Source organism: Agelaius tricolor, unplaced genomic scaffold, assembly GCF_023055355.1.
Source record: "Agelaius tricolor isolate 1412-34295 unplaced genomic scaffold, bAgeTri1.0.p SCAF_4, whole genome shotgun sequence".
Taxonomy (NCBI): Eukaryota; Metazoa; Chordata; class Aves; order Passeriformes; family Icteridae; genus Agelaius; species Agelaius tricolor.
The window spans coordinates 34,601,727-34,625,675 of NW_027269264.1; the positions used below are offsets into that span (position 1 = coordinate 34,601,727).

At 37.8% G+C, this 23,949-nt stretch overlaps 1 protein-coding gene across 5 annotated transcripts in view; it reads left to right on the forward strand.

Annotated features, from left to right (window-relative positions):
- The window catches only part of IQGAP2 (IQ motif containing GTPase activating protein 2), a 124,618-nt gene extending 101,013 nt beyond the window's left edge, over positions 1-23,605 (forward strand). For 3 of the 5 annotated variants that reach the window (XM_071425225.1, XM_071425227.1, XM_071425226.1), the window contains 21 exons: positions 357-499; positions 1,424-1,594; positions 4,314-4,397; positions 5,097-5,168; positions 5,332-5,401; positions 5,697-5,905; positions 6,568-6,717; positions 7,583-7,746; positions 8,365-8,589; positions 9,204-9,344; positions 9,693-9,777; positions 11,217-11,449; positions 13,545-13,677; positions 15,077-15,179; positions 15,981-16,122; positions 17,811-17,898; positions 18,796-19,008; positions 19,862-20,022; positions 20,862-21,005; positions 22,024-22,132; positions 22,595-23,603. In XM_071425225.1, coding sequence (XP_071281326.1) covers positions 357-499; positions 1,424-1,594; positions 4,314-4,397; positions 5,097-5,168; positions 5,332-5,401; positions 5,697-5,905; positions 6,568-6,717; positions 7,583-7,746; positions 8,365-8,589; positions 9,204-9,344; positions 9,693-9,777; positions 11,217-11,449; positions 13,545-13,677; positions 15,077-15,179; positions 15,981-16,122; positions 17,811-17,898; positions 18,796-19,008; positions 19,862-20,022; positions 20,862-21,005; positions 22,024-22,132; positions 22,595-22,708 — 2,954 coding nt within the window. In that variant the 3' untranslated portion in view covers positions 22,709-23,603. Of the gene's footprint in view, positions 1-356; positions 500-1,423; positions 1,595-4,313; positions 4,398-5,096; positions 5,169-5,331; positions 5,402-5,696; positions 5,906-6,567; positions 6,718-7,582; positions 7,747-8,364; positions 8,590-9,203; positions 9,345-9,692; positions 9,778-11,216; positions 11,450-13,544; positions 13,678-15,076; positions 15,180-15,980; positions 16,123-17,810; positions 17,899-18,795; positions 19,009-19,861; positions 20,023-20,861; positions 21,006-22,023; positions 22,133-22,594 lie in introns of all 5 variants that reach the window. The other 2 variants (XM_071425224.1, XM_071425228.1) reach the window with 2 other exon arrangements.
- The last annotated feature ends 344 nt before the right edge of the window (positions 23,606-23,949 follow it).

The following is a 23,949-nucleotide window of genomic DNA, read 5'->3' on the forward strand; positions in this document are numbered from 1 at the left end:
AATATTTTTTATAAACACAGTCTGTTTCACTTATGAGAGATTACGTAAGACAGAGGACACACTGTTTCAGGAGCACTAACTTGACATGTTAGGGTTTGGAGAGGGTAGGAGTGGATCTGTACCAACCTTATAGATGTTTTATTAACCTTATCACCAGTTTGCTCTAGAGGAATGACTCTCATCCACCTAGCAGGGGATTCTGAAAATCCTTGCTACAAAAAGGCCCAAGATATACAGAGATTTTGCGTGTCAAAGGGATTCATAGCAAGTACAGGAAGGGGAAATGAGTAGGGAGACCTGTAATTTATCAGTGAAACAGGACACAAATGTATACTAACGGTATGAACTGCTTTTAGGTTCTAGTGAAAGTCCATGGATTAAACTTTTAATGAAAGCCATGTATGATTACTATTACAATGTGGAAACTGAAGAGGGTACCTGTGTTGCCCCCAAAGGAGTTGTACCAAAAACTTCATGGTTAACTGGTGAAGAAATCCAGGTAGGTGGCTAAAACATTGGTTTTTATTGCAAAAGCAACATAAACATTTGAGAAAGCGTGAGGCATGAAATTATCAAGAGGCTGTGGTGGGTCAAACTGAAGGTCACTTTATCAGTATCTGCTTCTGACAAGAGCAGCAACTTAAGTCTAAGCAGACAGTGATAGGCAGCACAGTCTCCTGTCTAGTGTCTGACAATGATTTAGGGATTTCCTTACTGGAAGTTACAGCATTTCTTTTAATGACCATCAGCAGACAACAATGGAGTAAAGTCTGATTGCTTCCATATCCTTTTATAGGACTTTGCATTGGCCTATAACAAATAATTTTATGATGTATTTGTGAGCAGGTGGAACCACCATTTTCTGTTTAAATCTAATCCTCTGACAGCATTCATGTATCTCCAGATTCAAGAGGATGAGTGTGCCATTTTAGCTCCCTTACTGTAGAGGTTTTGCACGAGTGTGAAATAGAACAAAGCAGATCACACAAGCCTCTGAGTAATTTGTTCTTCTATATTCTGATGCAGCTCACCTAAGTTACAGGCTTACTCCTCTACACAAAGAGCTTGAGTCAGTGTAAGTCCTTCTGAAACAGAGAGCTTGCTGCTTCAGTTAGTACTTCTACATGTCTGAGTTGTACAAGACACTTGTGTTAGGAAAGCAGAACCCTGCTAATGTATAAAAGAATACCCTCTTAAAATTGCATAGCCTTTTGAATAACTGAAGCCTGTAAGCTGTTCAGTTACCTGTCATGTAGGGTTCAGCAGTAACCCCACAGATCTTTCTTCTTACTGATTAAAATGTAAGGGTAAATCAGAGGGACTTGGATAGGATGAACATGAACTGCGGAGGTGGAGAGAACATAGTACAAATTCCAGGACAGTTTTGTCTTTTAAATGACCTTTTTCCATAATCTCTTAACAGAACATTGCTGGGCAAGTTACAGCAGATTACAATCGAGAGCAGCTGTGGCTTGCCAATGAAAATCTGATTGTTGGGCTGCAAGCCCGAGCAAGGGGATTCTTAGTCAGAAAAAACTTTCAGGAGAGAAAAGCCTATCTTCAAAACCAGGAACCATCTGCCATCAAAATACAGGTACTGTTCTAGAACAAGAAGGTAATGTGACTTGGGCTGCTTTTTGCATATAACAGGTGACATGACTGGTTACTACCACTGATAAAATTCTCAAACAGATCTATCTCCCTGTTTCCAGCAGCAGCAATTTAAACTTCTACATCTGTAGAAGTGTGTGAAAGCACAAGTTTATGTTCTTTCACACAGCAAATATCCAATTTTAAAAGAATCTATTGTATCCACCTCCAGTGAAAGTTACTTGGGAAAAGCTCATTAATGCACAGCCCTGGCTTTGTTCTGGCATGCTCAGATTTTTTTGTGGTATGCCTAACTATGCACAGTACAACACCAGAAGGTATTTGTTAAGTATCGAAGCAAAAATTCCTTGGCAAAGCATGACATAAGAAATACATTCCTTACTAGACTATCCCTAGTTGGAAGTGGTTAGTTTCTGCTCCATGAAGTCATAACTGGACAGGGAGTGGCAGCTGCCCTGGTGTTCTTTGGAAGTATTTCTTGGATGTTTCCGGCTGAGGGCGCAAACACTGACAGAGGCATGCACACTGGTTTTAGATGGTGAAATATACAGCTCCCATTAGGAGCAATTTGTTCTACCACCCACCCACCAAAAAAAAAAAAAAAGGAAAAATACACAAGAGAATTTTTTTAATCTACAGTAACTATGTTTAACAATTCATTATGACAAATATCTTTACCTCTAGTGGTTGTTATTGGGATTGACTTTTCATTTTCCGGCATGGTGTCTGAGCCCAGTAAAGAATTGTACTTTGAGAAATTCAAAGTCTGTGCGAATAAGTTCAAAATATGGAGAAATGTAGGTAAATAAAGTTGTTCTCTGTTTTCTTTCTATTTGCATTAAAGTAAAAAAGACTTGTGGAAAGACAACAAGTAGAGAACAAGGCTGGTGTCACTGGCTGATAGAGAAGACAGGCAAAAGCAGCAGTAAAAGTATCTGACATCCCTGTCATTGGATTCCTTGACAAGTGTTTGTTTCTGAGCTAGCAAACAGAGTCAGCTGAAGGAATTAACTTGGAAAAGAGACCAGGGCAAGAGCAATGTGGGTCCAGATAGGTAAGGGACAATTTCTGGATGCAACAGAGTGACAAAATGGGTAGGGCTGGTAGAGACCACAGCAGGTCATCTGGTCCAAACTCACTTTTCAAGCAGGGTTATGCTTGAAGCACATGGCACAGGCTTTTATCCACATGGTTCTGGAATATCTCCAAAGTCTCTGCAACTTCTCTGGTCAATCTGTTGCAGTACATGGCCACCTGTAAAGAAGTTCTTCCCCCATACTCAGGTGGAACTTATTGTGCATCCGTGTCTGCCCATTGCCTCCTGTCCCTTTTGCTCAGCACTACTGAGAAGAGCCTGATCCACCCTCTTGATACCCTCCCTTCAGATAATTACTGACATTGATGAGGTGCCCTCTCGGTCATCTCTTCTTAAGGCTAAACAGGCCCAGCTCCCTCTGCTTTTCCTTGTAAGGGAGATGTTCTAGACCCCACATCATGTTTTTAGACTCCACTGAACCCACTCCAGGAGCTCCATGTCTCTGTTGTCCTGAGGAGCCCAGAACTGGACACAGCACTCCAGGTGAGGCCTCACCAGGGCTGAGTACAGGGGCAGGATCACCTCCCTCCACCTGCTGGCAATGCTCTTCCCAATGCCCCCCAGGATACCATTGGCCTTCTTGGCCACCAGGACACACTCTGGCTCATGGAAGCTTCTTGTCCACCAGGACTCCCAGGTCCTTCTCCACAGAGCTGCTCCCCAGCAGAGCAGCCCCAGCCTGTGCTGGTGCCTGGGGCTGTTCCTCCCCAGGTGCAGGACCCTGCACTTGCCCTTGCTGAATTTCAGATGGTTCTTTGTCCATCTTTCCAACCTGCTGATGTCCTTCTGAAGGGCTGCACAGCACTCCAGGGTATCAGCCACTCTGCCCAGCTTTGTGTCCTTTGCTGAGGAGGCATCTGCCCCTTCATCCAAGTAATGGATGAATAAATTGAAGAGTACAGCATTGAACACCACTAGGGGTGACACTAGAGGGACACCACTAGGGACAGGCCTCCAACTAGACCCTGTGACACTGATTGTAACCCTCTGAATCTGTTGTTCAGCCAGTCCTTGATCCACCTCACTGTCCACTCATCCAGCCCGCATTCCTGAGTTTGTCTATGAGGATATTGTTAGGAGACAGTCTTGAAATCCCTACTGACATCAAGTAGACAATATCCACCACTCTCCCCTTACCCTTACACACTTACTTTACAAACCCATGGTGACTATTCCTGATCATCATATTGTTATCCACGTGGACAGAGGTGGTCCCCAGACTGAGGCACTCCATTGCTGTTCCAGGGATGGGAGATGAGGCTAAGTAATGGCAAGAGCTGGAAGTCACTTGTGGGATGAAGCCAGTGACTGGGATGCTAAGGATGTGGGTGTACTGGTGATAAGAGTAAGGATGAATTCAGGATGGTGAAGGAAATAGCACTGGACAATAAAATGTGCTGAGATTGATCAAAATTAACATGTCATGTATGAGGGCACCTTAAAAAATAGTGGCAGAGGCAAGCTTACTTATACCTTAGTTATCTCTTTATCACAATAGCAGACTTTTTCCTAAAAAATCACTGTTAATGATTTTAGTATGTTACATAGATTTAATAAACATGAGTTTGTTACTAGGGATAATAGTCTTCTGCCTTCTCTAAAACAGGCTTTCTGGAAAGGATTCAAACAAAGGAAAAGCTATGTTGACAGGTTAAAGGTGCTTCAAGGCAATGTTGCTGCTATTGTTAAGGTAAGAACACCCAATGTGTTTTGGGGATCAAGTATGCTTTATTCCTTGATATAGTCCATCACCACCTGGGAATCAGAGACTAGGAGCACAGGGCTGGAGGTTTTCCAGAAATTTGCATGGCATTCAAAGTTGTTTAGCTGATAGGTTAAGCAAATTGCTTCTTAAAAGCTCTGCATTTGACTTTCAACAGGCTTTGCCGAACTTGAAGGGCTCTTGAAAGAGATTTCCTTATATCTCTATTCCCAGCACTAAACTAGAAAACATTTGGGATGACAGTGTATTATTTCCTTAAAAGCTGTCAAATCTCTCTCTCTGAAAAATGCTCACTTTTCTGAGATGCTAATGGGACCATTATATCACGATTGGATTGTAGATCACAGATGGAATATTGTGACAGAATCTCCTGTTTTTGAGGGGAACTGGTTTAGAATTGAGATCTGAGACCTGAAGGTATAAATTATTTCCAAAGATAATGTTACACACAGGTGGTAGAAACCTGAACTCTGCTTGATATAGTGGCCTAGTGGGAACCCCTTTATCTGGTCACTGGCCAGTAGGAGCCTGGTGGTACAGTCATCTGTGGCCCTGAGCACACAGGAACAGCATGGCTGCAGAAGCAGACATTCAAAAGTAAACTTACACACATGAAAGTTTGTGCAGTGTCCCTTAACTTTTAAAATTAATTTATTTAATTTTCAGATTCAGTCATGGGTCAAAATGTGGCTAGCAAGGAGAGCTTACAGGAACCGCCTACAATACTTCAAGGATCACGTAAGTAATTTTTTATCCATTTTGAAGATGAAATATTAAAGCATGGTAGTACGTATGCAGGAGCAGTTTTGGGAAACAGGAAAGAGGGTGCAAGTTTTGCAGTATGCTTCTGAGCAGAAGTGTGTCACAGCTAATTATTTTGCCTAATCTTGACCCTTTTCAGAATGACCAAATTGTGAAAATACAAGCATTTCTTAGAGCAAACAAGGCCAGGGAGGACTACAGAACACTAAGTAAGTAGTAACATTTGGGTGTTGTATATTTGGGGGCAAGTATGTTACTGTGCTCTAAGGTTTTTTATAAGTTTCACATGAGATTTCAGTCTCTTATTTAAAAGCAGGTCCAAGTGTTTGTAACACAATTGTTCTACAGCTGAAACTATTTTGTATAGCTGTACTTTTAAAGTATGACAAAAATATTGCATAATTGGCATAAACTTCACATTTTCTGCATAGTGATCAGCTTCCTGAGGGCTTTAGGGATGTTCAGTATTGCATCAACTAACAAGCCTATTTTCTTCAACTGCAGTTGGTGCTGAAAATCCACCCTTGACTGTTCTGCGCAAATTTGCCTACCTCTTGGACCAAAGTGACTTAGACTTTCAAGAAGAACTGGAAGTAATGAGGTTAAGGGAAGAAGTGGTTACAAAAATTCGATCCAATCAACAGCTGGAGAAGGATTTGAACTTAATGGACATAAAGATTGGATTGCTGGTGAAAAACAGAATCACTCTTCAGGTCAGCAGGCTCTGTTCAGGCTCCCTTAGTAGCATGCACTGAGCACTTCCCATTGTGGAAGGAACTCAAGGTTACACAATCACAGCTGAGGCTGGAAGGGATCTCTGGAGATCATCTGGTCCAAACCCACTACACAAGCAGGGACACCCAGAACAGGTTGCCCAGGACCATGTCCAGATGGCTAATTATCTCCAACAATCTGAGCAGCCTGTACTAGTGCTCAGTCAAAGTACTCCTGGTAAATTAAGCACTATCTTTGCATGTTTCTGCCTTGTGCTAGATGTTCTGTTGTCCTGAGTTGTACGTCACTGTATTTTGCCAGTTGTGGACAATAGTAATTACTTGGCAGATTTAAAATTTTTTACGTCTTTTCTGTGTTAGAGTAGACTTCTGATCATATTCAACAGCTTGTTCAATGCTAATTAATCATGAATTAGTCTGTGTAGGAGATCAGACCTCACACAATCATTGTTAGTAAGCCATAATGATGAGAGATGAAGATGTTAAAAAACTGGGTAATGAGTAGCACAGCAAAATTTACAAATTTGCTAATTAAGGCACTTAGAGTAATACTGCATTTAACATGGTTGGGAAAATGTTCATTTTTCCAATCTGCCTGTTTTGTCAATATATAATCCAGAGTTTTGATCATCTTTCTGCAGGATGTGGTACTGCACAGTAAGAAACTTAACAAAAAGAGCAAAAGTCAACTGGAAGAGATGGTTATGGTTGACAAACAGGGCATCAAAGGTTTGAGTAAGGAGAGAAGAAAAAAATTAGAGGCTTATCAACACTTATTCTACCTTCTACAGGTAAATTTTAATGCAAAAATTAACATGGCAGCAATTTTTTTTAAGAAAAATTAGAAATACATTGTATAGAAATTGTATTGTATTAGAAATGTATTGTATTAGAAATGTATTGTATTAGAAATGTATTGTAATAAATATTGTAATATTTATTTTTTAAATAATTGTATTAGTGATTATGAAAATATTTCCAAATAACATGCAGACTGCAGCAGACACTATGGTCAATTTCTAATACTTCCTGTAATTGAGAAAATCCTTGTTGTTTTTAAAGTGTGCAGCAAATATGGCTGGCTTTTGCTTGAGCATACTTCAGTCTGTACAGAACATTCTGTCTGAAGAGAAATGTTTACCTCCCTGTAGTCCACATAAATTACTGTCACTAGTGGCGTACATTTTATGTGGTGCTAGGGAAGTGGTCTGCAATGCAGTTCACAGGACATGATGTATCTGTTCTTGTGCTTTTTTTATCTGACCTCACTGATATTTTTCTAGAAGAATTTTAGATTCTGCCAGGGCAGACTCCCTCCAAAGCAGACATGTAGTATGCAAAGTTTTATTGGTAGATAGCTATTGTCATATGGTAAATTCTAATTGTCAACAAATACATAGACTAGATGCAGAGACTCTCTATTTGCTATCCAGAGACTGTAAATAAAATACTTGACGGAGTTTCTCACTGACTGTGCAGTATTCTGTGTTTCTTATGTACTAGGATTTGGAGAAAAGTAAAACACGTATGGAAAATTGACATATAGTTGAGTCAACATAACTGCTTTAGGTGTGAACAAACGTAGAGAGCTGCCCTCCAAGGTGGGGGAGTTTGTCCGGGACAACCATATACAAGTGATTTTCTTTTGCTTTGTAGACTAATCCTACGTATCTGGCAAAGCTGATTTTCCAGATGCCACAAAACAAATCAACGAAGTTTATGGATACAGTCATCTTCACTCTATACAACTATGCCTCCAATCAACGGGAAGAATACCTGCTTCTGAAACTCTTCAAAACTGCTCTAGAAGAGGAGATAACGTATGTGCAGTCACAGAAAGTGTTCAGCTAGTTTGTGTTTTAGACAGTTCAATGAACACTTCATGATTAAAGGAAGCTGGTGGTTAATCTTTAAACTATCATTAAATTACATACATAATTTTATTACAAGAGAACTTTGTTTTCTGGGTGTCACTCTTAAACTCAAGTGATCCCTGATTCAAGAAAAAAATAATCTTTCTATGGTAGACTATATTCCTCTATGAAAAAATGGCTTGTAAAAAGAGGCTAGGGCTTCTTGGTTTGTGCTTGAGTATGTAAGAGTAAAGTATTATCTTTCTTCATATAATCTTATGTTCTGTAAATCCTGAAATAATGAAATGTTATTTTATACCCTTAATGGATACTGGCTGAACAGGTATTTGGGTCTGAATCAGGTATAAATTAGCTGCCATGAACTATGCTGTTCCAGGACATTACTATAACACATGCAGAATTCAGACGGTAGTCTCTATGTACCACTTTATTTTATATAAAAGCCTTAAGAAGTAGGCTATATAAAGAGGTTTCAACATAGAAACAGAGTAGTTTTGAAAGTGTGGGATTCAAAAATATGGATTACTGCACACATAAGTCATAACTCTTCTGTTCCTGATACAGCTCTAAGGTAGACCAGATCCAGGATATCGTGACTGGAAACCCCACTGTCATTAAGATGGTTGTCAGCTTCAATCGAGGCGCTCGTGGGCAGAACACCCTGCGCCAGCTCCTGGCCCCTGTGGTGAAGGAAATCATGGAGGACAAGTCTCTCATAATCAACACTAGTCCTGTGGATGTTTACAAGGCATGGGTAAACCAGCTAGAAATGCAGACTGGTGAGGCCAGGTGAGTGAGGAAGATGGACATATTGTACCATACACATAAGGAACCCCTCAGTTCTGCTCTCCTATTCTTTCTCTGTCAAACTGTTCTGTATGCGTGCCCATGCACCCCTTCTCAGTCTTCCTTCAGCAGAGAGATTTTAGGGGAGAAATGCTTGACAAACAGGTGCTTTAACTTGTTCTGAAAAATGAAAGGATCACGTTTATTGTCATGTCCTTCCAAAGTCAATTACTTAATCTTTGTAAATGTAATAGATTATGCCATGGAACAACTTAGTCTTTTTCTCAAGTTTTTTACTTACGGCATGTTAGTAGTGTCCAAGGCTTTTGATGAGCTATGCTGGGATAGGGATGTGGAGATGCATGCTTTATATTTGTATTCTGCTTTTGTTACTAAGGGAAGGTACATGATAACATGTGCACTCCCAACTAAGCAAATTACTTGCCTCCAAAAAAAGGAAGCCAAAGCATCTAACACAACAAAACAATTTTAGTAACAAAATCCAGCTTCAGTTGTACTTGTTAGACTTTTGTTCACTAATGGCCCTTATGAAGAAAAAAAAATGTTATTCTCAAATGTATATAACCTGGTTTCATGTTTATTTTTTTGCTTTGCAGCAAACTGCCATACGATGTGACCACAGAACAAGCACTGACACACGCAGAAGTGGTCAATAAACTGGAATCATCTATTCAGAGTTTGCGGGCAGTAACTGACAAAGTTCTCACATCCATATTCTCTTCTCTCAATATGATGCCGTAAGTGCTCTGTTAGGACTCTCCAAGAGGCAGTTCATGCGCAGTTCACTTGAACCTCTGTGATGGAGATCCTTTCAAATCCTTCCCATGCTATCAAAGGCTTGTGATACTTCCTCTGGGATGGGTTGCCCAGTAGAGGGAGTGGTTTCGCTGCCTCTGCCCTGCTTTAGCAGCCTGGCAAACCTCTCCTTGTATTTGAAACATTTTGTGTTTTCCATTATCAACTCATTCTAGTGTTTCACGGGCAAGTGGGCAAGAAGCCAGTAACTTACGCTGACTAGAATGATTGCTTTCTATTTCATCTAAGTCTTTTCCAATATTTTGCCTTTTCATCTGTTCTACATGTAGTTATGGAATGAGATACATAGCCAAAGTTCTGAAGAGCTCACTCCATGCGAAATTCCCGGATGCAACTGAAGATGAATTATTAAAGGTAGACTTCCTAGGGCACACTGCCAGCAGCTTGTTGTTTTACTGACAAAGTAGATTTTTATTAACACTAAATATTCTAAGGAACTGGGAAAGCAGCATTTATTGAAGGAATTTGGCACTTCTTATTGAGTTGCAAAGGGGCTGAGGAAGGGGGAATGGGGAATTCTGTTGCCACAATCTAAGTATGTTAATCTGGGTGCTCAGCAATTCTTATGGAAGAGGGTGCTCAATCTGTTTTGGATAGTAACTGTACTGACAAGGCTGGAGTTTATCTGAATCATCCTGGGGCTTGGATTGGTAGTGAGGTCTTTGTGATCACCAGTCCTTTCATTGGAGAACACTGTAGTCCTCTTCTTTTTTTCTCCCCTATCTAAAGTCGTTAAAATGTTAAGAAATTGTAACTTAAATCCAATGAGGAAGGTTTCTAAAAGAAAAGTCTGAGTAGATTATACTACACTTTGATTACATTACACTTAAGATGCTTGTAAAAGTTGTAGAAATAGCATTTGTGCAGACTGAAAAATAAGGTGTGAGTGTAAGTATGGTACTGGCACAGTGGCTGTTGTTATCCTACCACAGCCATGGTGTCTCTTTAGAGGACTTAGAGGCTTTGCTCCATAAGCCTTCTAAACAGCTGAGAGACGGACAACCCTGTCAAATTAGGACTATTTTGCACTTCAATAAAGACTCTTTTATCAGTGTTTAATTTCATGGTTCTAAAAGTACAAGGTTTTCATTTTAGCTAAACTTCCCTATTCTTCACTGTTCATCACTCCAGCAATACTGATTATAACTGCTCAACACATTAAAAAACTTAGATAACAAATGGAGTACCCCCTTGAAAGTCTTTGAATGTGTAAGCTGGAAGTTTTGCAGATGCATGCATATCAGCTAAAGCAAATTGCAGAAAGCAAAGTCCTGCCTGTTTCTGAGACCAGGAATGCTTTGAAGTTGCCATCTTCAGAAGATGCTGCAGCATTGCTACAGAAACTGCAGTTTGGGAAATCTGTTCTCTAGATTTCTAGGGCTGCATTGCAGTCCAGTCCCTTTGAGAATTAATGGGTCCCCTTATCAACAAGTGCATTAAATGCTGCCAGTATCTGCAGCACTTCAAAGAATGAGCCTTGGGAGCAGAACCTTGCAAAATTTAGAAGAGTTGTGTTTAACTCCATGCTTTGCATTAGCTGAACTACAGCCAGTATCAAATTGAAATGTGGTTGTAAAAGTCCATAACTGATGTTCACAGAGGTGTTGTAGGAGAAGTATCATGTAAGAGGTTCTTCCAGTTAGCCCCATAGGTAATGTGTGTCTTAAGGATTCTTGTAGCACCAGTTCCTATGTCTAATTTAGAAGTAGAAATGATTGGTCATGTTTTGTAAGGTGTCATTCCTGTAGGCAAGGGGAAGATCTCTTAACTTTCTTCTCTAACTGTTTCTTTAGATTGTTGGCAACCTTCTGTACTATCGCTACATGAACCCGGCCATAGTTGCTCCTGATGGCTTTGATATAATTGATATAACAGCTGGGGGTCAGATACACCCTGACCAGAGGAGGAACCTAGGCTGTGTGGCAAAAGTCCTCCAGCATGCTGCTTCTAACAAACTCTTTGAAGGAGAGAGCGAACATCTGTCATCTATGAACTCTTACCTCTCACAGACCTACCAGAAGTTCAGGTATGCACAGCCCTCACAAATACCTACAGAGTAAGAGCTTTCCTCTAGGATGAGTAAGGGAGGTGGACTCCTTGTTGATAGGAATTTCCTGTTCAAAATATTAAAAATGTTGAGTGATATGGCAAAGGGAAATGCTCACTTGACAAGGAAACTGGAGCAGGAGTAATAGGTTGCATTTTAGCTTGTGCATTAATTTGAGATCGCCTCTGCTGCCTTACAGCAAAACAGACTTAGAACAGACTGTGGTAAATCATTATCCAGACGAATCAATGTCTCCTTTGATTTGGGAGGACATCTGGACATTTTGTCTGAGGAAGAAAAAAATACTTGTCAGGACAAAGTTGTAGGGTTTGTTTTTATTCTCTCATCTTTGCTGACGGATTCCATACAGATATCATTCTTTTATCTTGCAATTGTAGGAAACTGCACGTTTTCCTACATTCTGGGACACAAGTTCTTTGGGGTTATTGCCCATTCATTGCTATTACATTGTGGTATTGTTGAGTTTTGCAATAAACTTGCACTCAGAGTTTCTGTCTTTAGTGTCTGCCCTTTGTGAAAGCAAATGCACTGTTCATATAATGGGTTTCCTTGAGAGACGTCAACCATGGACACAGAGATGATTCAATTCATAAAAAGTATGATACATAATTAGCAATTTTAATAATAATAAGATAATTAGTAATTTTAATGAAGTATTTAAGCACATGACATAAACATGAAGAAGCTATAAGGTAGAAAGTGTTACAGCTAGAATAACAAATGCTAATAAAAGAGCACTGCTCTAGTCAGCCCTTGATTGCTACAACTAATTAAGCTAACTTAAATATCTGTATGCCTATGCTCTGTACTTAGCCCTTCCTAGACAGCAACAGTGGCTGCCCTTAGCTGCCTGGTCCCCTTTGGAACAATATTAGCAATGTTAGCTATGCTCAAAGCTTTTAAGCCTGCCTGGATCTTTTACTCTGCAATTATGAACTTGTGCAGAAATTTGTCCACACCCTTCCTAAGCCTTTGAGATCATCTGCTTTCACAACTCCTCCTGTAGCAATATTTAGCGGTTTGCTACCTGTTAGTTAAAATTAAAATTTTCCTGCAGTTTCATTGCATACCCTACTGGCCATTAGTTTTTGGACTGATTAATGAATTCTGAACACATCTCATGCAATACCACTGTGATTTTGCATAACTTGATGTGTAGTCCCCAGCTTTTTCTCTCCAAAGTGAAGAATCTCAGCCCATTTTCTTTTTTCTTTTTAATTATTGTTTTCCAATACTTTAAAGGTGCTGCGAACCTGAAACACATATCCTCTTCAACACCATAGGGCTGCTGCACAATATGGCTCCTGGAGGAAACCCATAGGCATCATCCAAAACCCTGTTTTTCCCAGCTGCTGCATTTCAGGTCTTTTCACTTCAGAAAACAAATTGGTTCTCTACAAGAGGACCCTGCTGGTTCTTGGTTATCTGTGCTCATCCCTGAAGAAGGCAGTTGCTTGGAGAGACACCAGTTGTTGTTTTGGGAAGCAGGTCTCAGTACTCCATGTGCATGCTAGTCATACTGAAGTAACATTTCAACCACACTGCATTTTTTCCTCTCACGATTCTTCTATTTATAAACAATCTAAATTTTCTCTCATTTTGAACACCTCATTTTCTGCCTAACAGCAATATAAATATCTGTGGGACAAATGGGAATTTTGTGCATCTATTTCAATCAATTCCTTCTCAGCACACCTCATACTGTGAATTGCCTTCATAAAATAACAGGGAAATCCTTTTATAATTTTAAGGACTTAGAGAAATATCTATTTAATGGCTATTAAATAGATATTTCTCTAAGTCCTTAAAATGTACTTTGTTTACTAAGTAGGGGAAAAAACCCAGCCCCTTTAAAATAGTCTTCCACCAGCTACCCAGGAAAGAGAAGACTTATTTGTATTGACATATTGCCTCCTTGAAACATTGAGGGTAGATTGCAGGCTATAAGAGAAACATAATGCATGTCAAAGACTTGACTATGGCTTTTTTATACAGGCTAAATAAAGAGAATTTATAAGGGACAATTATTGAAGTCTTTCTCATTTTCTCTTAGGAATTTTTTTCAAGCAGCGTGTGATGTTCCTGAACCAGAGGAGAAATTCAATATTGATGAATACTCTGATATGGTGACCCTTAGCAAGCCTGTCATATATATTTCTATTGAAGAAATTATCAATACCCATTCAGTAAGTCAATCAAAACAGACTAGTCAATGGACTATGGTATACAGATTATCAAATATTTGCACTCTCTGGGGAAAGCTTAGTTTTCATTCTTATTTTTGAAGCTATTTCTTTACTTCATCTCTGAAATATTCTGAAGCTGAATATTAGATTTATTTTTTTCCCTAGGAAAAATGTAAATGCTGCTTTCATGCAACAGCATCATCTTGAATAATAGTTAGTATGTAACACTTTCTGATAAGGGGAAAGAACAATTATGTTCCAGTCTCGTGTGACATTTCTAACTTTAAAACAATCTTCTGTCTTGGGTAAGAAAGTGAAAGCTTGAAGCAAAACCTTTGTGAATAGAAACTGTATATTGTGGCTCTAGCATTGTCATGTGACTGCTTGGAAGCCAAGAAAAACATCAGATTTAGAAAAATTGACATTGTGGTATCATTCCTGTTCTTACTGTGGGTAAAGAGCAGAGTAACTGCAGTCTGAAGTATGACTTAATAGGGTGTAAGTTAAATGTTTACCACTTGTTACTCCTAAAACTGGGATACTACTATCTGTTTCCTGGCTTGCAATATGTCTCCTGTGTGTTCCCCCACCCAAGTAAAAAAAAAAAACCCACAACAACATTTCCCCATAAAAAAAAAAAGGCCACAAACACCACAAAGAATCTCTCTCAAATACTGCCAGGTACACTATGGAAAAGGTAGAACACCCAACTCACAGTGGGCCACTCTATAAGTTAAAGTGAAAACAAATAACCTAATCTGCTAAAAAAAACTTTCTGGTCTGTCTTTTTGCCTGTTCTTTTAATTTTTGAAGCAACAGACTTATGCCTGCAGGTAATGACCAGAAGTTGTATGTGAGCATTAGTCCCTCCAGTGAGTTTAGTGACTGGCATAACATGTCTATTAGGTGGTGCAGAGGGTGCTGCAGAGCTTGTTCCTCACTTAGAAAATACAGTCCTTTCTGAAAGGTATCACTGACACTGTTGTAAGCTACTGGAACGGATATACATAAAATAGTATCTTTCTGTGGATCACCAACACTGTCTTTATTCCTTTGGGTGTTAAGGATGCAGCACCAAAATGCTCTGCTTGGGATTATTATCTTTTATTCTGTGACAATTAGGACTTTGTTAGTCCTAATTGCAAATCTTCTGCTCAGCCATGATATTGAGCACTCCAGAGACAATAGCTGGAGAAGCAAGACAAGCTGTTTTACAGCAAGGGCAATTCCAAACTCTAGCCCAGAATCCAGGGTGCTTCCTGATTTTGGGAAGGTCCTCCATGATCCTGATCATGATAGGTCTATGTTTTTCTATATTTAGTTTCCAGGCTTATTTTCAAGTATAAAGATACCAGGAAAGCTTTTTCTGGATAATGATATCATTTACATTTGTTTATAGCTGCTTTTGGAACACCAGGATGCCATTGCCACTGAGACTAAGGACCTGCTGAATGAATTGCTGGAAGGTCTGGGACCTGTTCCTGATATAGAATCTTTCCTTGGTATGTTGTTTTTTGTCTTTATGGGTAACTTCATTTTAGGGGCAGAATTAAACAGAGGCTTGACTTAAATACTCTTGTGTCTCTCAGACCAATAGCTTCTGCTTCTCTGTTTACTACAGAATTATTTTCCAAACACTTATTGTAACATTGAACCATATATTTGAACCTTTTTCTTAACTGCATTACTCACTCTAAAAATTGTGTGATTCAAAATCCAAACATTACTATTATTTTGAATGATCCACTATAGAAAATTCTAAAACCAGACATTTTTTCTTTTGATACTTAATTATCCAAATAAAAATTACTTTGTTAAAATTATGCAAATTCCTTAGAAAGTAATGCATTTGAGTAGTATTTAATTTGCATGTATTGTAGAAAACTGTTTAGAAAGTAGCTAGGAGTCACGGATAACACCAACATTCAAGTGAGTAGCCTGTTAACATAGCTGCTACTCTTCTGTTTCTTCATTATCACTGCATGTTAGGATAAAGGATGTTACATTGTTTGTATTATTCTTTAAGAAGACAACATGAAAGTCTTTTGCACATCAGGAGCCTGAAAAGCAAGGATTGGTGTAATTTCCAAAACATTGTAGCTGGGCTTATAAATAGCTAAGTTGTTGTTTTGATTGTTCAATGTCCAAAAAAAGACTGCTTCTAAGTGAAAGGAGCTGGAGGCACTATATAATAAGTTTAATATTTCTGAATATTTACAGTGATTCATCTAGGTACTTCTTTGCTTCATGTACTGAATCGTGGGAAAATTGGAAAACTTGGAGTAAAATATGTTTCCTTTTAGGGGAAGGAGCTGTTGATCCCAACGACCCCAACAGGGAAAGCACACTGAATCAACTTGCAAAAACAGAGATTTCACTGTCTCTAACAAGCAAATATGAGTTACGAGAAGGTGAAGATCAGGATCTCAAAAGTTTGATGATAAAGTAAGTTTTGCTCAAACATGTATATTCTGGCAATACTTACTGTTTGTTTGTTTGTTTTTAACTATTGCTTTTTAAATATTTACCCTGCCTAAGTACATTTCTGAGGTGCTGAGTGCATTCAGTTTTCAAAAGACAGTTTGTGTTCAGTGCTACTCAAACTTTTACAAAAATCAGAATAACTGCCAGTTTTTCCAGAAAAAAGAAATATATTGCTATCTTTGTTTTGGAGCATGACTGCATCATTATCTAGGAAATGTTTTTTCATGAAGCTGTATAAGCACTCTACTTTAAAATGCCTCAGCCCTGGGAAAGCAGAGATGAAAAGCAGTCTACACTTATGAGGGTCAGACAGTATTACCATGTCCTTAGCTCCCCCTCAAAAATAAACACTTTCCAGATATACTGTCATCAGCCATTTTTAAAGAATGTAACTGTTACTTCAGCAGGAATAGCACATGCTTCATGCTTTTATCCAGGAAAGAAAATTGTGTTTATTTTGTCTTGGGAACAAATTAAAAAATGGCTGCAGGGATATACTGGAATGCAGGCTACTTTATAGTAAAAATTAATTATATAACAGCAGTTTTTTCACATTATTGGCATCCATCTTTTGACGTTATTTCAAGCTATCCAGAAAAGGGATTGGCCTACTTCAGATCCTAGTACAATCTGAGAAAGGGGGAGAACCGAATGCTGCTCTCTTCTATTACTGGGCTTATATGTACCCCATGTGTGTGAAGGCAAAAATTCACATTAAAATGGAAAGACAGCACCAATAACTAGGAGGGCAGACATGGGCTGTAATTAAAATCTGATCTATTAAGCTGTTTGGGTTTTTTAAATCAGAAATAAGTATTCTGGATTTGTTCAATGGTGTAATGTTTTACTGAAGAAGCAACTGTACTTAGGTAGACTATCACTTTAAACTCTATTAGGCTTTATCATAGAAATTTTTACAATATTTAGACATTTTCCTTGGAAACTTAAGCTGCATCTTTAATTTTCTGTTAATTGTTAAGAATAATGAGCTATTTCAGTAATCCTGTCCTCTAAATTAATAGAATTCTGTAGCAGGATGTTCTTGGAAGTATTATATAGCAGGAATTAGATAAATTCTTACCAAGAAAAGAACTGGTTAACATATCAGGGTGTAGCAGCTTCCCTTTTTTAGCAAGGAAATGCTTCTTGTCTGTGGTCGCTAGAGAAATATGCGTCCTTAAATGGTTTTTGTAAATGCGCTGCATCAAATGAAAAATTCATTCAAAGTTCAGCACTTCTGAGTGCATTTCCACTGTATTCAGTAAATATGACCCTTAATGGAATGTTGAGTAGCTCAGGCTTTTCAAATGTTACATTTCTGTCTGCTATTTTGTCATGATCACAATTAAAATCCACATGTGAGTTGTTGCTTGTATTTTATTAACAGTAATTGTTTTACTGTGCTAGTAGGTTGTCTGTTTTCTAAAATAAATGGAGGGAAGCTTACATGTATTTCTCTATTCAGACTGTGTAGAAACCAGATACTCAATGTTGTTAAAGGAAGCTGTGAAACATAAAAAGCTAAAAAGCAAATTTTACCAATAATCCATAATAAAGGGGGAGTTTACTTCTTTTATGATCGAAGAAATGACATGTACAAGTGATACAGTCATAACTGTTTTGTAATATCTACATATCCTTTTCAAAAGGACCAAAAGACTCATTGTGGACGTGATACGAACACAACCAGGGGATACACTCTTAGAAATATTAGAAACACCAGCCACTGCACAACAGGTAAGTGTTATACTGTGCCTGAATAGGGAAGGAAGTATTTTATTATAGCTATTTGAACACCTTAACAGATCTCTGACAGCTTTCTCCATCATATTATAACAATGAAATTGTTTGTTGACAGTTTTAGACTATTCAGACTTAGAGTCTTTAAAATATGAGACTTGTATATTTGGGTTTATTTACTGTATAATTGGAAAACAACTTCAGATGAAAACAAAATATAAGTCTTGCTGTGAGCTAGACTAGATTAGAATATTTTTTCTTGCTGTATTGGAGTCACTAGAATGTGACTAGAATATTTTTTTCTTTACTTTTTTGTTAACATGGCCTTTTCTCTCCTATATTATAACACAACAAATAGCTGAGGTGAATCTTTCTACTCATCTTTTTTCTCCCCCTCATTAAATTCAGTATTGTAACTCAACTTGCCTGACCTTTTAGTTTATTTGCTTAATCTATACAAGCAAATCTCAGGGAACTACTGCTATCCTTAGTATGGGAATCGAGTGGGAAGAGCTCACAGCTGAAGTCTTTCCCATAGACACTGACACACAAAACTGCATTCTAATAATGTGCAGATTTTAGCTCACCTCAGTGTGTGCATATGTGAGATCTGGGCAGTCTTCCCACAAGGTGGTGAAGTCATTGAGCCTGGCTGAATTAGACATTTTGATTAATTCAAATGTGTGTCTCAGTGTTGTCACTACGTACCTAAAGTATGTCCAAAGACATAGTAAATGGGGTACTTTGAGACCAAGTGGTAATAGGACATAAAGATTGCGCCCTGATTCCTGAAAATCTCCTATTCAATGTACTTGAGAATTCAATGTACTTGAACTCTTAACTGTTATTAAAATCTGGAAAATAACTGTTCTGGATTTCCCCCCCCACCTCCAGGAATCTGAGAATTTGAAACTTGTAGAAAAACGTGCCATCTTAGATTCCAAAACTCCAGAGAAAATGAAGCACAGTCAGTCTATTTTTGAAGATGGGCAGCTACCAATAGAACAAAAGAAAAGGAAAATTCAGAGAAATCTCCGGACATTGGAACAAGCAGGACTAGTGTCTTCAGCAACTAAGTACCAAGAAATTATAAATGAGATTGCTAAGGTAAATTGAGTGTTTCCCTGTATATCAATGTTGTTTAACATCTAGCCTAAATACATTCCAATCAGAGAAGTAAAACATATTTTTTAGGGAATGCTACCCTAAGGTACTGAAGTATCCACATACGAAGCAAATTGTTTTCGTTCACTGACAAAATAAGTGAGAGACAGTACACTCCTGAATAGCTGTCTGAAATGAATGACATAAAACTGCAACCTTTGTGATCCAAATCTGATATTGAATTTGATGCTGATGATGATTTAACTCCTCCTCTATAATGTTTCAATATAATGTCGTATACTTTAACAATTCCAATTAATTGGAATTTCTTGGTGGTGTTTCAATTAAGAATGGCTGTGGTCTTGGTAAGGTTTCAAAAGCCTTAAACCCCTATGAAAGATAATCCGATTGTTACTAACACTGATCTGCTGTGGTTAGGCAGGACACAAGAATAGTGGGCCAATGTGGTGCTCATCCTGATGCTGATAAAGTACAGGGACTGCTCTCAACAAATCCTATTCCACACCCACAACCCATACTGGTCATAAGAACCTTAGAATATTCAACTATCTTTAGCACAACAATGACATTTTTCTTTTGAGTTCTTCGTCTGTTAGGCCCTGTAGAGCACAGCAAAGTTCAACACCACTTCTATATATGAGCAGCAATGTGATTGCCATGTGAAGAAACTGTAGTACTCCCTACAGGTACTGTTCTTGTAAGAACTAACAGGATAATTTTGTGCTTTCTCTCAGTAATGAAGTCAGATTTTGTAATTACAAATTGGAATGGTAATAAACTGAGGCTTTTTAAAATTTCAAATTAATAAAACAATGAAATTAATAAATTTATTTAGGATATCCGGAATCAAAGAAGATACAGACATCATCGAAAAGCTGAACTGGTGAAACTCCAGCAGACTTTGAATGCACTTAACTCAAAGACAGCATTTTATGAGGAACAAATTAATTATTACAACACCTATATAAAAACTTGCTTGGACAACTTAACAAGGAGGTGAGTTGAGTCTTTCTTTTAATGTGTCTTTTAGTGTGTTTTATCAAGAGTGAGAGCAGGTGTTAATCTGTAGTTTAAAGTTTTGATTCCAACAGATTGACAGTCTGCAAAAGGTCTGTGAGAGTTGTTAACTGTGTCAGCACCTGGATATTAAAGTCTTGCATTTATTAATGACTACCTGGAGAAAGAAAAGTCTATGTCTATGTAAAGAGATGTGTAGATGTTTTCAATATATTTAATTGGTGCTACTTTGCAGATCTACTTGCAAGGTTGGAGGTCATGAAGCTTTGGGAAGTAATTATTGGTTTCTTCCTTTTTTATAGTTTGGGGTTTATTTTTAGAATGGAAAAAGGGGAAATAAATACCTAAATAATTTTACCTTTCAGATATGATGGAGTTTCTTGAAGCAATCCCCCCACCAATGCCACCAAAGTGTTAAAATTGAAACACTTTACTGACATGAATAGGAATTTTCCTAGTATATGCTTCATTGATCCAAAAATTAACTCTAATTACAGAGTATTTGCTATTTATGTCACCTTAAGTTTACAAATTGCTATTTTAAACTGAAGATTGAGGACTTTTGAGGATCAGAGTTGCATTTCACACTAGAATTGAAAGAAGTGCTAAAAGATGATTCAAAACCATTGGCAAGATATTTAGATGATTCACTGCATGCTAAAAATTCCTCTAACTCTTAGATTTTTTGGGATGTTAATTTGGTTTTTTTAGAGAAGTTCAAGAAAGAGTGAAAGAAAGTTAAATATGGCTGAAGAGTAACTGAAGTATTAAGGATCTGATAAACACACCAAAAGCCAGTTTTCTTGTTCTCTTCCCAGAAATTCAAGGAGGTCAATTAAATTTGATGGAAAAGAGGAGGTGAAGGGAAGCAAAAAGCTGAAACAGACCTCACTAAAGTATACAGCTGCAAGACTTCATGAAAAAGGTGTCATCCTAGAAATTGAAGATCTTCAAACCAATCAGTAAGTGCAATTCCAAGTATTTTCTAATCAACAATTTCTGAAAGGGCCTGGCTTTGATAAAAGAAATCTTAACAATTTCCTGTGCACAGCTAAAATTGCCTCAGACTTCTGCATTCAGAAGGATGCTACAGTCTAATTGTTATAATTTTTTTTAACTTTGTACCTTGCTGTATTATTACTTTGGGAAAATATTTTAACAAGCCAGCCCTAGCACTGTCTTACATGGACATGTGCAAGTTTAGCAGCAGACTCACTATTAATGACCACGTTTTTATGCAGTTGTCATAATTTTTTTCATATATTGACCAGTCACTTTCAAATAACTTAGTTACCCTCAGGTTTTCTGCTCTTCCTCACTCTACGGCAGGGTGAACGGATGTGGTGGTTTAACATCCCTTTTGTATTCCTCCATTTTGAGGCTGTGGTAGTGAAAGTTGTCTTCCATTCTTTGCACCTTGCCATTCACCTTCTGCATGGAAAAGTTTTTTCCAGTTTTTTTTTCTTTTTTTTTTTTCCCCTCAAGTGGATTTATCAGGTAGGGGAAGCCACATGAAGCAAATATGTACCTGCAAGGAGATCCTTGGGCATGGCAGAAGGAAAATCTGGTTGTCCTGTTTCTATCCACTGGGTGTTGGATCCAATTTGTTCACTAAACTTCCCAAAGACTTTTTTTTCTTTTTTGGTGTCTTGTTTTGTTGAGTTTTTTGTTGTTGGTTTGGTTTTAGTTGGTAGGTTGTTTTATTTGGTAGGGTTTTTTTGGGTTGGGTTTTTTTGGGGGGGTGTTTCTCCAGTACCAAAGACTTCAGAATTCTGTATTTCATATTACCAATACTACCAGAAAGTCTCTAAGAAGACACTGTATAGAATGCAGTGCAGGGAGGGATGGAGCAATTCTTTTGAGACCAACGACACAGCTTGTGGTCAAAGTTCTATGTTCTGCAGGCTTTTTCCCCAAAACTGTCTCTGGATTATACAAAACTGCACAGCCTATGTATTCAATTACCTTTCTTGTTTCAAGGTTTAAGAATGTGATGTTTGATATCACACCTGGAGAAGAAGTGGGTGACTTTGAAATCAAAGCAAAATTTTTAGGAGTTGAGATGGAAAAAGTGCAGCTCCATTTCCAGGTTTGAATTTTGTTACTTTGCTGTACAGCTGCTGTTGCATTTCGTATAACTCAAACCTTTTCAATATTTTTTCACATGTATCCATGAACCAGTCAATCAGTACAGAGCAGCAGCTAATGTGGAAAACAACTATGTAATTTCTGCAGGATGCTGGGCATGGGCATTGAATTAATGTTTATCTTGGGGCAAGTATATGAAATCAACCTCCACGTTAGTTCAGGCAGCAAGCAGGAAATACTAAAAAAAAAAGGAAATACACAGAAAACAGTATTTCTTCTGGTTTGCTGTTACTGACCATCTGTAGCTTAAGATCTAGAGGACATGTAATGTTTTCTGCATGTATCTAATACTTGCATGCAATTGTTTAAGTAATGAAGAACCTGGAGTTGGTGATGTTTATCACATCTTGTTACTGTAAGGTATGGATTCAGACAGACACTAATGATTTTTTTCTCATTTCAGGATTTGCTTCAGATGCAGTATGAAGGTGTGGCTGTAATGAAAATGTTTGATAAAGCTAAAGTGAATGTGAATTTGCTCATATTCTTGCTGAATAAGAAGTTCTATGGCAAATGAGTACTTTCAGATATCATGGACTTCATCAATCAGTGGGAAGTCTATTCAGTATTTTTTTGCTTATAAACATTTGAAGTTTGTCGTTGGATGCTTGTTAAATTTTAAAAACACACCCTAAAACACCAAAAGTTCAGAAGAATGTACACAGTGCCTTTTCAGCATTGATAAAAAAACAGAAAACCAAGAAATCTATTCATTTAAACAGCTCAAGATTTCATTGGTGTTGGTACTTTCAAATCAAAATATTCTTTATGACACACAGCTATTGTGTAGATTTTAAGGTAGGCAGAAATTGAATTTAGTTAAATATATAAACCTTTTCCTATTGAAACATTTTTAAAATTACCTCAGATATATAATATAGCTGATACTAGACTTTTAAGTATTTACCAAAAGAAAACCTAATTTGTTTCTAAGGGATAGTTTGAGCAGATACTTAGTTACATACTAGGCCTATTTTGTGGCAGTTGTCAATTGCAAAGCAAACTTATTGTGCAATTCAAAAAATTTTACAGGTAATTATAAAGCGATAATAACGACTTGCTTCACAAAAATATATTTTGCGATTCGTTCCTACTAAATGCACTACTGCCTCGTGCAAAATGACATTTTCTACTTTCACAGCCTTTGGAGTGGTATTGGGGAAATCTGAATAGCGAACAGTTGTTCAGTTTGAAGTATTTGAATACCTAAATTGTGCCTGTCTGTCTTTTTTTTTTTTGTAAGAAAATAAATGCAATAAAATCAGTATTTAGATTGGGTTTTTAAAATATTCTTTGGAGATTGTTTTATGTAAAATAAACATTACCTAATTAAACTGGCTTGGTCCCTAAATTTCATTTCAAGGAATTATTAAAGCTGAAATTTAGATGGTAATTGAAAGAACTTCTTTCAGAGCATTTATAAAATTGCATGCAACTAAGCCTGACTGTCCCCAGTACACTTGAGGAAAGCTGCTCAGCAGTGAAGACTTCATGGCCTTTATGCTATTGAATGTGATGATGATTTTGCTTTGGAACTACCACTTATATCTACAGAGAAAAAGTTTGTGCCATAGGTAATGTGACCAATAGAAAATACTTCCTTCTCTCACTTTTCTTGTAACAAACACTTCAGAAGATGGAGAATGAGACATTCTGGAACAAATTATAAAAGCAAATATTAAATAAATATTAAATCTGGTAAGGGAATAGAACAGTGTCAAGTCACTGGCAGATAGATGGATTACAGACTCAGCTGAT